Here is a 15,898-nt window from a genome sequence, read left to right on the forward strand (position 1 = left end):
CACACACAGGAAAGAAGAGTCCAGGGTTTGCCATGAACAGTGATAGCTGATCCGTGGTGCTTATTGGGATCTCTAAGCCTGAGGTGAAGTCTCCCAGAGTTGCAGAGGCTGAGTTCTGGCTCTGCTGACTGCCCTTCCTTGTGTACCTTGGCAAGTGCAGAAGTAAGAAACACAGATATATCGTATTCAAACCGTGGTCTAGGAAACCCGGGTCAGGAGTGGAAGACGCAGGAACACTGCATGAAGGGTTGGCTTGCTCTCTACTCCCACTAACCAGAAAACTGTCTCTGTCACCGCTATCATAGACTTTCCTCCCTGTGGCATAGTTTCCATCCCGCTGAAGTCGTGGTCCCCTGACCTGATCAGTGATAAGGTATTCACTGTGACATCATCCGTCACCTTTGCACAGAAAGCGCATTCGCTCTGAGGAGCTCAGCAACAGCATCATCTGGTGCTCCAGGAATGTCACTGGCTCATGAAAATTCTCCGTGGACCTCACTCTTGTGGCCAGCTCGTCCTTCTGACAGAGGGTTTATTCCACCCTTTCGCCTGTTTGGCTTTCAGTGTGCTCTGCACTTTGTCCCCTTCCTGCTGGCTGATGTGATCTTGAAGCTCAGCTACAGAGCCATCTAAGTTGTCCAGTTGTTCCAACAGAAGCTAACATGCTTTCTATGAGAGCTGACTTGCTCCACGATCCTAACAGAGCTGTAGAAGCCTCTAGAAAGTGCTTGAGTGTTGTCCTGGGGAAAGGGGTAGGGGTGAGCTTTTCCCTTCCTTTCCTTGCACTTCTAGATAAGGGATAGACTAAACTTAGGAAAAGCCAAACTAATGTGTTTTTATGCTGTGGCTTTAAATGTTCCTTTGGGCTAACCTGTTCTCCACACAGGAAATAAAGGACAGTGCCAAGATGGTGAGAAAAAAAAGAGTTCAATGTTTGATCTATGAATGGCTGCAGTTCCACAGTTAGTCCTGGACCTCGCATGAGTTTTAAACTAAGCTGAGGGCTAGGGATAAAGCTCAATGCTTGCCTAGCATGTGTAAGACCTTAGGCTGGACTTCCAGCACTGCAAGATGATAAACACATATATACACACACAGTCATAAGTATATAACTGGCATATTGCTGAATCTGTGGGAAGAATTAACTAATCAAGAGAATCCATCTGAAGGATGCTTTAAACTCTCTTTGGAAGGGTAACATCCAACTTTCTCCTTCTCTAAACTGGGATGCATATAAGTAAAAAACATCTCTTTGATTACATTTCTCCAAATGTGATTAAAAAAATAATAAGATTAGGCTCAGATGCCTTGCACATTCATGAGACCTCCAGTTATTACAGAACCTGTCAAAACAGCTTCATTCTTCATATGAGTGATTCCTGTCTACAATATGGACTGTCTTCTTACAGGCTCTTCAATAATGTAATTTTTACAATTTTCCTTAATACTAGCTTATACTATAAATTACATGAGCCTGTTGACCAGTTGACTAAGATTACTCTTCTCTGATACAAGCTCTGGATTACAGACCAGACATAGAGATCTTCCCTCTCAAAAGAAAAACATTATTCTCTTCTGTTCATTCTGTAAGAGATGCTAATCTGGCAAACACATTACTTAGCATTCTTGTTAGTAAGAAATATGGTGGTCCTTAGGAAAACAATGTTCTCAAAAACATTTTAGGCAAACTCACTCTACTTTTCTGGGAGTCAGTTTCATGGTCTGCAAAAAGGGATATTAGACCAAATTCTCAAAGGCTTTTTCTTCTGTTGTGTGTGCAGACAGTATCAACATAACCTTGAGCAGCTATGCTGGTGACACTTAAAAAGCTCTAGCAACGCCTTCAGAAGCACTGTGCAAAACAGTTGACTGGTGTTGGGTCATAGGGGACAGGTCTGTGGTGCCTGCTTACTGGGGCCAAAGACGAGAGTGGTAACAGCGAACCACACTGTCCAGTCCAGCAGGCCACTGCTAGAGTGACTTACACACCCTTCATCCAGCTGCTTCAAAGCATTTCCAAACCCTAGCTCATCACATTTCCTCCAAGCACAGCATTAAAGGATGATCAGTGGCTATCAATTAATCTAAAGATGAAAACTGGAGCACTCCAGGGTTTAAAAGAATTCTTTCAAAAGTCTACTGCATGGCAAAAGATCAAGATACAAGGTGTTCATCACAGCTCTATAATCAACGAAAGGGAGAAAATCACATAAATGCGCTTTGGGGGGCTATTATACACTGCAGCACATTCATTATATGAAGTAGTGTTCAGTAATTAAAATCATGATTATGAAGAATATCTAATAACATTGGAAATGGCTATAATTGAACAGTATTAGACACTAAAACACAATGAAATTGTATACACAGTTTGATTTTTAAAAAGTATTTATTGTAATGATGGAAAAGACTAAATGGAAATATGCTAAAGTTTTTACCATGGTTCACCTCACACAGGAATAATGAATGGCTGCTGTTTTCTTCTAAAGAATACTTTAGTGTTAAATACTTTCCTGTGCTTTTCAGCTATTCAGTGGTGAAAACCTGTGCACATTATACAGCTGTGGTCACGTATTACTTTCACAGTCATAATCATGTATAGATAGAATTATGTGAGAGCCTGTATTTGTATGTGAGAGAGAGATGTGGGGTGTGGTGTAGATCAGTTAGATGAGATGTTAGGAGAAAACTGGGAGGCTGTGCCGTATGATCTGAAGCCCCAGTGTTCAGAAAGCTGAGAAAGCTGTGGGAACTGCTGTAGAGAAGGCAGTGGGGTCAGGAGTATTGTTTAAATGTGCTAACTGAAAAAAGTCAATGTGGAAAAAGCAATGAAAAATAAAGTCAGAGAACTAGAGAATTTGCTCAGAGGTTAAGAGTTTGTCTTAGTCAGGGTTTCTATTCCTGCACAAACATCACCACCAAGATGCAAATTGGGGAGGAAAGGGTTTATTCAGCTTACATTTGCACAATTGCTGTTCATCACTTAAGGAAGTCAGGACTGGAACTCAAGCAGGTCAGGAAGCAGGATCTGATGCAGAGGCCATGGAGGGATGTTCCTTACTGGCTTGCCTCCCCTGGCTTGCTCAGCCTGCTCTCTTATAGAACCCAAGACTACCAGCCCAGAAATGGTCCCACCCACAAGGGGCCTTTCCCCCTTGATCACTAATTGAGGAAATGCCTTACAGTTGGATCTCATGGAGGCATTTCCTCAACTGAAGGTCCTTTTTCTGTGATAACTCCAGCTGTGTCTAGTTGACACAAAACTAGCCAGTACAGAGTCTTTGTTCCAGATGTGGAAGCCCAGGCCTTTAAAACTTGGGAGGCAGAGACAGGTGGGTGTTTATAAGTTTGAAGCCAGTCTGGTCTATATAGTTCCAGGTCAGCCAGGGCTGTCTCACAAACAAACAAACAAACAAACAAACAAACAATACATGTTGCTCTTGCAGAGTCATCAGGTTTGGTTCCAGTGCCTGCATGGTGGCTCTCAAGCATCCCTAATTCATTTCAGGGGAGCTGACACCCTCTTCTAACCTTCAAAAACAGCAGGCGTGCCCACAGAGCACACACATGCACACAGGCAAAATGGTCACATATAAATAAATCATAAAGAAAAAGATCCAGGTCTGGTAAGACCCACAATAAAAGTTTGGGAAACCATGGTAGGGAGGGTCCTGACACAGCTCTTTATATTTTTCCAAGATCCCTCTCTAGGAAGCAAAAGTGAATTGAGAGAGAACTGCTGTGTTAGAAAGATGCCTCAGTGGTTAAGAGCACTGGATGCTCTTCCAAAGGACTCACGCTCGAGTCCCGGCACCCACATGATGGCTCACAAGCATCTATTAACTCCAATCCCCGGGGCTCTAACACCCTTCTCCAGCCTCTGCATGCATCAGGCACACATGCATACATATATGCATACATATACATACATATCTACACAGACATATGTGTAGATAAAAACATCCATACACAGAAAAATAATAAGTAATTTTTTTTAAAGAATGAAAGAAGGAGGCTCTGTGCTCCAAGTGACAAGTGAAGGTGGTCTGGAGTGGAGAGAATGAGGATAGGGGGAGGGGAGAGGGGAGTGCACCTCTAGTTTGTCTGCTTTGTGGAAGAACCTGTCATTCGAATAGCCATTGTTAGTAAGTTCTCTCTTTTCCTTTCTATTCTTTTCCTTCCCTCCCTCTCTCCCTGTCTTTGGCTGTTTGAAATAGGGTCTCTTGCTATGTAGCCAAGGTTGACTTAGAACTTGCAGCAGGCCTCTGCCCCTCCCAAAACCTATTGGTTGATGCCTTTATTAGTCCCCTTGATGCTTTGGGAAGCCTAACTCTCCAGAAACAGAGGCTGTCAAAGCCGTACAGGTAGAAGCAAAGATGGATTCCAATCTCTGCTCTCTGGCTCCAGCACTAACCCTTTCTAAGATATCCTATCCCTGCTGTGCAATAAACACTAACCTGCTTATGGACATGGCTGCAGTGAGGATAAGCAAGAAGGAGCAATGGGCAGAGGAGTACATACTCCCTAGACAGACATGTTTATGTGTTTGTACTCGTGCATGTGTGCATTTGCGTGCACACACACATACACACACATTGATATATCACACACACAGTACATTAATATATCAGTGCCCACTCTTGATGGCACTTGTTCCTCGACTGCACTAGATTTACTCTGACTGATGAATGAGATCAGCAGGTCCACTGAGACAGCAGAGGGCAGAGAAGACGCAGTGGATGTTGGGTCTTCTGCTCTCAGTGGCTGACTCACAGAGGAATCCACCTCATCTCACAAGGCTGTGTGTGATCTTCTCATCTTAGAAAGTATTGGCTTGCACTCGGTACCTCTGTCTTGAAGGACACCCCACACACACACTGCGCCTGTTCTACACCAATCCTTTTGTTGTACCATGACCTGTCATCTGCATTCCTGGCTAGGCTGTACACACTTATTTGAAGCGCATTGAATATTCTGGCCATTGAAATTAAGTTTAGATTACTGTCTTACATTCCTTTTCATTTGAGTGTGAGAAGTATTCAGTGTAGACAGGAATAAGAGCCAACAAGAGGACCCGATAAAGACAGATTAAAACCAAGGGCAGAAATCCAGAGGTGAGTCAGGGAGGTGACTATTGTGTGAAGTCAGGATGGCCTAGAAAAGCCACACAACTCTACCAGCCTCTAGACTCTCACCCCCATCCTGTCTCCAGGGAGCACCCAGTTTAGAGAGACAGGGCCAACAAAGCATAGGAATTCTGTGCATTTGCCCCTATGACCTTTGAACTTTACACACAAAACAGCTCCTGTGTTCTTCAGAGTTCCAAATATTGATTTTCTTCTTGAATTACCTGAAAGCATTCCTTACTACAAGATATTTGAGTAGAAAATCCTTGGAGTTTGTTCTGTCTTGTCTTTTGATTTTTTTTTTTCAAGGCAGAATTGTGCTATGGGACCTCTGGCTGGTCTGCATTTCCTTCTGTACATCAAGCTGGCCTCAAACTCGCAGTGAGCCACTTGCCTGTGCCTCTTGAGCTCTGGAAATCGCATGTATTACAGTCCTACGCCCAGCTCAGAAGAATCCTTGGGTTGTAATTTCTTTCTGGATATGACATGTTCTTCTGAAGCCAAATACCTTTATTTTGGTGTTTCTCCTAGTGATTTCCTAGAATGTAAAAGTTCTAAAATATAGTGAGAAAAACCAGCCAAATAAAATGAGTTCTGAGGTCTAAATATTTGGGGAAAGGAGTAGAGAGAGCCCTTTTCCTTCTAAGGCAGTGTTTCTCAGCCTGTGGGTCTCAACTCCTTCCTTTCACAGGGGCCTCTTAAGACCATGGATGACATAGATGGTTACATTATGCATCATAATGGTAGCAAAATTACAGTTATAAAGTAGCAGTGAAAATAACTTTCTGGCTGGGGGGGGGGAGGGATTACTGTAATATGAGGAACTGTATAAAGGGTCTCAGCATTAGGAAGGTCAAGAACTACTGTTGTAAGGCATTCAGGCTACACAGTAGCCTGTTTATCTTAATTTGTCCCAAGCTTCCCCAGCATTTTGGCTACCCCGCCACCTTCTTTTCTCCAAATACCTGTTAACACTACGTAGCACTAGGATTAGAAAGAGTAGAGCAGACTGGAGAGTACAGGCATAGGGGGCAGTGTTAACCACCTCAAAGCTAATGGACTAGGCCTTATTCTGAGATGGGGACGGGAGGGGGTCAGGCCTAGTTCCCAAATCTGGCTTCTCTCTAATGTGCTATCTACTTAGCTCAGAAATCTGCACGTTTTGAAACACTTAGAAATCTCATCTCATCCTCTTTCCAGACCAGGGCAGGGATTCTGAACATGAGCTTGCCTCTCCCAGTGGTTCACCAGGATTAAGTTTATAACACGACTTTCTGTGCTCATTTGATCCAAAGTGACTTCTGTGGGGCGCTCTTCACAGTCCACCAGAAGCAGGTCCACTCAGCTATTCATTCACATCGCACGTGACTACTAAATTCATGAAGTCTTTTCTAGTGAAACATACTTTACATTTCAATGTAGACCCAATTGGTAACATTAATAATTTAATAATATATATTGAGAATGAAAAATATGCTAAGTCTTTAAAGAAATTTATTCAGATAGTGTGTGTGTCTATATGAACATGTTAGTGTAAGTGCATGCTCACTGAGATGAAGATGAAGAAGATGATGTCAGGTATCCTCCAACTATTCCACAGAGGCAGGGTCTAGTTCTCAATCGAGAGCTCAGATCTGCCAGGCTGGGAGCCAGCAAGCTGCAGAGAGCCTCGTTTCTCTGCCTCCCCCTCAGACATGAGGTTACAAGCATTCTCCAGGTGCCCAGTTTGTTGCCTGGATACTGGGATCCAAACTTTGTTCTTCATGGTTGTGATTCAAGTGCTCTTAACCACAGAGTCACTTCTCTACACAGACGCATAAAAATGTAAACAGAGACAGCCCAACAGCATTTGTCATTATCTCAAAACAACATAAGGGATCACCACAGTAGTATGGACATGGGTTGCAGAAGACACCTTGGGAAATAGCAAAGCCATATTGCCTTCCGGATGACTCCTCATCTCATCAGTCATTTCCAGCAGGAGACACTTTATGGCAGCGTAGCATTACCTACTTTTAGTGTGACCCAAACCCCGTCGAATGCTTGTCTTCTGCATCTGCTAATACGAGGTTCATGTCGCAGCTGCCGATACAGCCCTCTGTCCTCATAGTCACCTGCTCATAGAGCAGCTCCTGAACCTGAGGTCTGGACTATGGTTGTTGAGCTGCACCATCTCCTGCTCCTGTGGTCCTGGCCATTGTAATACCATGGTGGTGTCTCACAAAACCCATGCAGGTCTGCCGCCACCTTAGAGAGCAACTTCTGGACTGAAACAAAAGCTGAAGTGAACTCCAGACATCGACTGCTGAACATTGACCTCTCTTTTTTCCAGAAACCTTCTGTATGTATACCCCCAGAGACTGAACTTCGCTAATAAGCTAGCATCTGCCCGGAACATCACAATAAAGATTCAGTTTATGTGCGGAGAAGACCCCAGCAATGCTATGCCAGTAAGTAGATGGGTAGTGTTTGCCTCCAGTTGGATGGGCTGTGCTCCCTCTGCCAGGTCACAGGGATGAAATCAAGAGTTGCTCAGCATACAGAGTACGTCTACCACACACCCAAGGTCTCTTGGTGATGCTAGGCCAGGGCTTTACCAGTGAGCCACATCTGGCTCAATTCACAGAGTATTTTGTTCCAGCCTAGCCTACTCAACACATGCAGGAACCTTTCTGGCTAGTGCAGAATTGTCCACAGGACCATGGTAGGGAAATAACACCAGTCTTAAGTCTCTTCCCACATTATGCCTTTGTGAGGTGCCACACCTTGGAGGTGATGGTCATTTTAAAGGACTAAAAGGTGGTGTGGGGTCTCGCCACATTGCCCACAGAGCAAGGCCATTCTAACACTGAAGAGTTAGAGGGTGGCTTGGTGCTCACTCTTTGGCTGAATTTCTTTGACATATGCACTTAGAGCCATGCAGAACAGATATGAAGCAAAGCCTGGTGATAATAAACATACCAGCGCAACGCCTTTGGGAAATGGACTTGTATCCTGAGTCAAATTATAAATTAATAATACATACTAGAAGAGTATTACCAAAGAGGCCTCTAACACCAGAATTTCCTAGTAAATGACATGGTCGATTGCTATTACTATTCACACACATCCTGAAATTCAGCTAATATTCAGCTGGGGTTGTAGCTACTGAGAACATTTTTTTAGCATGTGTGGAGGTCCTGGGTTTGATCCACTGCAGCACATGGGGGGATGGGGAGAATCCTTATGTATTAAGTGGGAGAGGGAGAGGTTTGGGCTTTCTCCCTCACATCCTTTTCTGGTGGAAGTAATTTCTTCCTTCCCCAAGTATCTACTTCCTAGAAAGTCCACCCTCTCTCCCACCTCTTCACTGATGCAAGGTGACCTCTTGCGACAGTGGTGGGAAAGGCAGAAAAGAGGATGCTTGGAAGGAGAGAGGTCTGGAGGAGTTGCCTAGTCCTCTCTGCCCTAGCCCTGGCAGGCCACCACTCAGGCTTCCAAGTGTGTATGTGCACATCCTGCGTGTGGCCAGCGTTCTCAGCCAAGGGACAGTGGTGGTAAATGTAAGCCAGTTCTCCACTCACCAAGCCCTGGGCCAGGCCTATGGTTGCTGCAAGTTCACTAGACAGATCATGTACCATCGGGGCTGCAGCAGACTCCATGAGCTTCTGCATACAGGTGGCCAGGGCAGTGGAGGCTACAATCACTCACATGGCTAAGTCCTTGTCTGGAGGGGAAAAGATGCTGGTGTCTCACTGGAAACAAATGAATGTGATGTCATGTATATCCATGCACAGAGGCAGTAAAGAGACCTCTGGCTTTCCAGTCTCACTAGCCTGTGCCCTTGGTCACTCATTATCCCCTTAAAGCCTCAGTTTACCCTTCACCCCACTTCTGGTCCTTATGGTTGGACCAGTGATAGGACTTAGCCTTAACTTATAAACTACAGCTCTGGAAGAGAAGTGTCCTGTTGGTGTGGTAGCACATGTTCATAGAGCCCCAAATTCCTCTTAACTTTGTTCCTTCCATGTTGACAAACAGGTCATCTTTGGCAAGTCCAGTGGGCCTGAATTTCTGCAGGAAGTATATACAGCTATTACATACCATAATAAGTAAGTATATTTCAGAGTCCTGAACATATACTACAACCATTTCTGTATTCCCTAGATTTTCGGTTTTTAATTCCACAAGTGCTTTTTCCAATAGTTTTTGCAACATGGCCACAGAGCAGAGGATTTTACGCCTGTTCTGTGTTGCTAATGCATAATTTTTATCAATGACTAAGGCTTTGATAGAAGATATCTATCTAATATAACTCTATTTACAAAATGATGATAGGGACACTTTTATAATGTTAAATAAAGAAGAGTATTTTCTCACTTGGTCTGAAATCCAGAGGGCCAGAAATAAAGCCCCAACTCTCTATGGTCATCTTGTCATCTGCCAACCAAAGGAAGAATGGTATATTCAATTCTGTCAGTAAAGTGAGTCACAGGACTGGCTATCTAACCTCGTTTACACATCACAGGGGAGGAGGGACATCCCTGTGGGTTTCACCCTGACCTGATAACCAGACTCCTCCAGGGGCTTCCTGTGAACCTTGGCCAAGCTTGTCGAGGAGACTAAGTGGGTGATGTTATGAAGCCTTAGCACAGTCCACCAATGAGACAGCCACACACCAGGCCTGTTGTTGAGGCTGAGATCATACTCAGAATCCCATCCTCCTCAGACTGACTTGTGTTTCTCTATCATGTAGGACAAGTCCTTTCTGTGTAACAAAGCCGTGACAGTTTCATGTAGGTGGAATGTTTCTCATAGTATCAGCATGGCCGCAAGGCCTTATGGCCAAGGGGCAGGATAAAGTGAAATAAAAAGCCCCACAGCATGCAAGGCACATGGGAGCAGAGGGTCGGCAGGCAGCAGGGGCTCCGTCTCGCACCCAGGGGCTCATCCTTTTGCTGAGAGTGATCTGCCTACAACGTGCATCTGATACAGGTCTCCTGACTTTTACGAAGAAGTGAAAATTAAGCTCCCCGCCAAGCTCACGGTGAATCACCATCTCCTCTTCACCTTCTACCACATCAGCTGTCAGCAGAAGCAAGGGGCCTCCGGAGAAAGCCTTCTGGGCTACTCGGTGAGTCGCTGTCAGCGAGCTGCTTCCCCCTGCGGTTGCTGGTGCGCGCCAGCCAGGGTCCCTGCAGAGGCCGTGTGCAGTCTGCTCACTTGCTTCTCTCCTGGGGCTGCCAAATACGTGGTGCATATTACAGCAGAGAGTAGAAACAGCTTTACCTAGAGAATGCCAGGCTCCTCCCGTGGAAAGCTGGTGGGCGGTAAATCTCTAAAGAGCATTTAAGAAATGAAGCATTACAATATCTGTTATTTCCAAATTTAATGTAAGTGCTTCACATGTAGAATTAGCTCTTTTGGTGGGGGGAGGTTTTTTTTTTTTCCTTTAAAAACCATGTAAAGTAAATGAACATTGATAATCAGACAGGAGCTGGCAGTGGCCAGAAATTAAAAATGCTACTGCGTGGGCCCAGAAAGCGGCAAATCATTGGCCTTACCATCTCAGAAATGCTCAGGGAATTTACAACTCAGGGAACGGGACGCAAACTGCTGCCAGGAGACCCGGTCAATATCTAATCATTGTTTAGTTTTGTTTGCTGGCTGTGAGCTAGATAAATCTCCCAAGTTGTGTGCAGCCGTAAAGCCCTCTCTGCTCTTGACACCATCTGTTTCAGTGGCTGCCGATTCTCTTAAACGAACGTCTTCAAACCGGATCCTACTGTCTGCCCGTTGCCTTGGAAAAACTACCACCCAACTACTCCATACATTCTGCTGAGGTAACCAGCGCTGCCTGGCAGCTGCTTCCGGTCCTGCTATGGTCTGGGGTTCCTTTCCCACACCCACTTCCCATTCCCGAGGATGTTACTCACTGGGTTCTCCAGGGCTGTCATCTCCAAGCACACTGTGTTTTTCTGAGAGCATGTTGTTCCGACAGGATGGGAGGAATATCTTGCTCATTTAGACGTCACCACACCAGAATGTTCTGTAGGTGCAACGTGCACCTGTGCTGCATGGAGTTAGCTGCGCTGCACAGGGTTAGGGTTCTGTAGATGGGGAGGCAGGGTGACCCCACTTGTGACAGACACCGTACTTGTCAAGAATCCTTTCAGAATGTTTCCAGGCCTGTACCAGCAGTTCCTCTTGTGGTCACAGCCAGATGGATGGACTGTAAAGATGCCAATGCCAGAGCCAGTGCCCTTCCTGAACTGGCTGTTCCTCTGGCTTTTGCAGGCTGTAGCGATACCCCAGTCTAAAGATAGTCAGTCCCATGTCTCCTAGCTCTGTATCACATTTCTCCACCCATTAGCAGAGGTCTGCATCAATGAGTAGTGTTTTTAAGCAGATCATCTTACTCATAAATATTTTATCATGTATCTTGAAGACATGACTCTTTCTATCACAATACAATCAGAGGACCTTTATATTTAATGTAATCTTGAATATCAAACTATCTCCATTCCATGACCACCTTTCCAGTTCCCCACCAGGAATCATGTTTTTATGCTCATCTGAATTGGGGCTCAGATCACTCATCGTTCTTCCTTTAATTCTTTTGGGTTTTAAGTTGAAGAAATTTCCAGGACCTTGAGTTTAGATAGACCCTTCATGGTCTTTCTTCCCTGCCATTTTCTGATACCCTCAGGTTGGCCCTTTCCCTTTGTTTTAGACTAAAGCTGTTCCCTTTGACACCACAGGCTAGCTTAAGGATGGAGATATTCCGGCTCATCTTTATGCCCTAGTCATACAGTGTCTCGCAGTAACCCCTCACAACAGCTTCTGCAGAGCCAAGCAAGGTGGTGTGTGCTGTAATCCCAGTCTGAGTGAAGTTGGGGCAGGGAGATCATTGAGTGTAAGACCTAGTGAGCCATTGTTAAAAAACAAGAACAAACAAGAAGACATACACACACACAACTGATTTTCAATGTTTAAGCTCCACCTTCCAATTTAATAGAACTCCTGTATTGTGTGGTGTTTTGTTTTGTTTTCAAAAGCATGGATAAAACCTGAGTTTGTGTTGTTGCTTTGTTGAATTTTTTTAAATGTTTTTTTAAGACAGGGACTTAAAATATATATAGCCTAGGCTGCCCACAAATTCACCAAGTAGCCAAGAACGACTGTGAACTCCCCTGATCCCCCTGCCTCTGCCTCTCTACAAGTATGTACCACCATGCCAATCTCAACCTGAGCTTTAAGGCAAATCCAAATTCCAAATAACAACTGAATGAGTGTAGTCACACTGCTGGCATGTAATGAGTGTGGTCACACTGCTGGCCTGTAATGAGTGTGGTCACACTGCTGGCCTGTAATGAGTGTAGTCACACTGCTGGCATGTAATGAGTGTGGTCACACTGCTGGCATGTAATGAGTGTGGTCACACTGATGGCATGTAATGAGTGTGGTCACACCTCTGGCGTGTAATGAGTGTGGTCACACTGCTGGCATGTAATGAGTGTGGTCACACTGCTGGCATGTAATGAGTGTGGTCACACTGCTGGCATGTAATGAGTGTGGTCACACTGCTGGCATGTAGTACAAAGCCCATGATAAAATGTTTATCTTCTGATTCTCAAGGGTAAAAGGAAGTCCACATCTGACTCTAAAGTGCAGTGGACATTAACTGAGCTGGTGCTTATCCAGCAGGAAATAGCGCTAAAGTAAATAGTAGCTTCTTTTTCCTACCTATAGATTCACCCTCAGCCCCTCCCATTGCTGTTCCCTGTCAAATACAGCAGTAGCAAGTGGCTAGCGAGCTCTTGAATGGGCTAGTTCTGACGCAGAACTGTCAGTGTAAAATATGAGCTGAATTTCAAAGACTTGGTATTGAAAAAAATCGATTTTTTTATTAATAATTTATATTGACCTGTCATTGAGGAAATAGGCCATACTGTGTTAAATGAGACAGTCTGCTGAAATTGCCCTCCATGTTCTTTAATGTGGCCTCCCTAAAACTTAAAAAATTTTGAGGACCAGTGAGATGGTTCAATGGGTAAGGTGCTCGCTACCAAGTCTGACGACCTGAGTTTGATCTTGACGTTCATGACCCACATGGTAGGGGGAGAGACCCAACTTCCTAAAGCTATTCTCAGGCCTCTATGTGTGCATATACACATGCATGTTCTCTCTCTATAGCCCCCTCGCTCCAATGAAAAAGTAATGTTGATTCCCGTTGGGTTTCTATTGAATGTCACTCCTCCAGATCACAAATACGAACGAACTCCAGTGTCTACAGGAATCCAGCAGGGCACATAAGTGAGGCTGGTCCTGGTGGAATGTTTCGCTCTGGGGGTTGTACACAGGTTTCAAAGGCTATGGCTGCCTCTGCTCCACAGACTGGCACCGTGCTGGGAGATCTTCCAGCTCTCAAGTCAGAAATGAGCCTGTTGGGGCTGGAGAGATGACTCAGCAGTTAAGAGGTCCTGAGTTCAATTCCCAGCAACTGGGGTGACTCACAACCATCTGTAATGGGATCCAATGCCCTCTTCTAGTGTGTCCAAAGATAGCTGCAATGTACTCATATAAATAAAAAGTAAATAAATCTTTTTTTAAAAAAGAAATGAGCCTGTTATATGAACGTTGCTGGCTTTTAAACATTAACAACCCATTCACAACAGGCCCAATACCCTGTGGGCCAACTAGAGCTCTGTGAGCTTGGGTTCCAGCTTGTGCCATTCAGAGACGTCCATCCATCTCTGCCCCCTTGCCTATCCTTGCAAGCATAGCATGCTTCCCGCCATCATGATGAAAGAGGCGCAACTCCCATGCTAGGCCCCCTTTGCTCCAGCATCCTCTCATCTCTCTAGAGGAACATAGTACCGATGGGAGGTTGAGATAGGAGTTATTTCTAAGGCCTAAGGAGTAGGTATCGGTGGTAAACGAAATGGAGGATGCATAACGAGCACACAGGAGCCAAGCAAGACTGCCACTTGGAAACACTTTGCTAAAAGGGAAGTCATTTCTGGCATTCAAACCCATTCGAATTCCCAGTCTCTGTCCTGATATCTCTGATTGATAGGAAGATCACATGACTACATTCGTAGCCTCAAAGACCTTCGGTGTTGAATAAGAGGTTAGAGGTAGATTACCTAGCTAACTCTTCCACCATTTGAACAAATGCTAAGGCCATGTGTGTGTGTGTGTGTGTGTGTGTGTGTGCTTATCAGTGTGAAAATAACAAGTGTAGACTTGAACTTGAGACAAAGGCCTCTGACTCCCAAGTCTAGCTATGGACGTTCTCCATTTGTAGAGCCTTGCCATTCCTGACATGTTGCTTGTACCGCTTGCTAACAGTTGAAAAGGGAAATTGCATTGCTAATCTTTCTTTCCTCTCTCTTTAACACAGAAAGTCCCTTTACAGAATCCCCCCATTAAGTGGGCCGAGGGCCATAAGGGGGTATTTAATATCGAAGTGCAAGCTGTTTCTTCCGTTCACACCCAGGTAAGGGACATCGAGGCCTGCCACCGTCCGGGTTAGCCATCTGCTTTGTGCTCTCTCTTGACCATGTGATACCTAGTACATCACCTTCCTACAGCATGAGTTGGAGCCTGGTGTATTGTTTCTTTGATTAATAGTTATCAAAAGGTCCTATTTTGTATACCACATTCTACAAATAAGCCCACTGCCTTTGCTGGAAGCATCTGAGATTTCGAGTTCTAATCCAGAGCACTGGCTAAAGGATTGCACCAAGCTCCTGGGTGGATGGTGAAAGAATAACACCTCCTGAGAGTCTTCCACCCTCTGCCCTCCCAGGATAACCACCTGGAGAAGTTCTTCACCCTTTGCCACTCCCTGGAGAGCCAGGTGAGCTTCCCTATTCGAGTGCTGGACCAGAAGATCACCGAGAGCACGCTGGAGCACGAGCTGAAACTCAGCATCATCTGCCTCAACTCCTCCCGCCTGGAGCCCCTCGTGCTCTTCCTCCACCTGGTGCTCGACAAGCTGTTCCAGCTTTCCGTGCAGCCCATGGTCATTGCTGGCCAAACAGGTAGAGGCCTGTGGGTAGGGAGGAGGCATGGCTAGATCAGGCGGGTGGGTGGGTGGGCAGGCAGGCAGACAGGCAGCAAGCGGGCAGACAGGCAGATGGGCTATAGATAGGCAGACAGACTGGCTGGCAGGCAGGCAGGCAGACAGGCAGGCGGGCAGGTGGGCAGGCGGGAGGCAGGCAGGCAGATGGGCAGGTAGGCAGACAGGCAGAAAGCAGGCAGGCAGGCAAGCAAGCAGACAGATAGGCAGGCAGGCAGGTAGGCAGACGGGTGGGCGGGCAGGCAAGCAGATAGGCAGCAGGCAGGCAGATGCACTTTGCCTAATGAATCATGGCTATTCACAGACCCACAAATGCTGGGAGCAACGTTTGCAACATTTGACATGAAGACAGGTCCGGTACTGTTTTGTCAGACTCCCTACACGTTTACAAAAAGGAAGAAGGGCTGGAGAGATGACTTAGTCGTTAGAAGCACTTGCTGCTCTTGCAAAAGGCCCAGGTTCAGTTCCCAGAACTCACACGGTTCACACTGTGTGCAGCTCCAGTTTAAAGGAACCTGATGCCCTATTTTTTTTCAATTTTTTATTAGATATTTTCTTCATTTACATTTCAAATGCTATCCCGAAAGTCCCCTATACCCTCCCCCCGCCCTGCTCCCCTACCCACCCACTCCCACTTCTTGGCCCTGGCATTCCCCTGTACTGGGGCATATAAAGATTTCAAGACCTAGGGGCCTCTTTTCCCAAT

The 15,898-nt window shown here is 45.5% G+C and overlaps 1 protein-coding gene across 3 annotated transcripts in view; it reads left to right on the top strand.

Moving 5' to 3' along the window:
• Positions 1 to 15,898, top strand: part of Dock8 (dedicator of cytokinesis 8) — a 203,828-nt gene that overhangs the window by 112,894 nt on the left and 75,036 nt on the right. For all 3 annotated transcript variants that reach the window (XM_021151299.2, XM_029472366.1, XM_029472365.1), the window contains 6 exons: positions 7,459 to 7,576; positions 9,147 to 9,217; positions 10,101 to 10,239; positions 10,847 to 10,948; positions 14,512 to 14,607; positions 14,920 to 15,154. In XM_021151299.2, the coding sequence (XP_021006958.1) occupies positions 7,459 to 7,576; positions 9,147 to 9,217; positions 10,101 to 10,239; positions 10,847 to 10,948; positions 14,512 to 14,607; positions 14,920 to 15,154 (761 nt within the window). The remainder of the gene's footprint in view (positions 1 to 7,458; positions 7,577 to 9,146; positions 9,218 to 10,100; positions 10,240 to 10,846; positions 10,949 to 14,511; positions 14,608 to 14,919; positions 15,155 to 15,898) is intronic.

Source organism: Mus caroli, chromosome 19, assembly GCF_900094665.2.
Source record: "Mus caroli chromosome 19, CAROLI_EIJ_v1.1, whole genome shotgun sequence".
In the NCBI taxonomy this organism is placed as follows: Eukaryota; Metazoa; Chordata; class Mammalia; order Rodentia; family Muridae; genus Mus; species Mus caroli.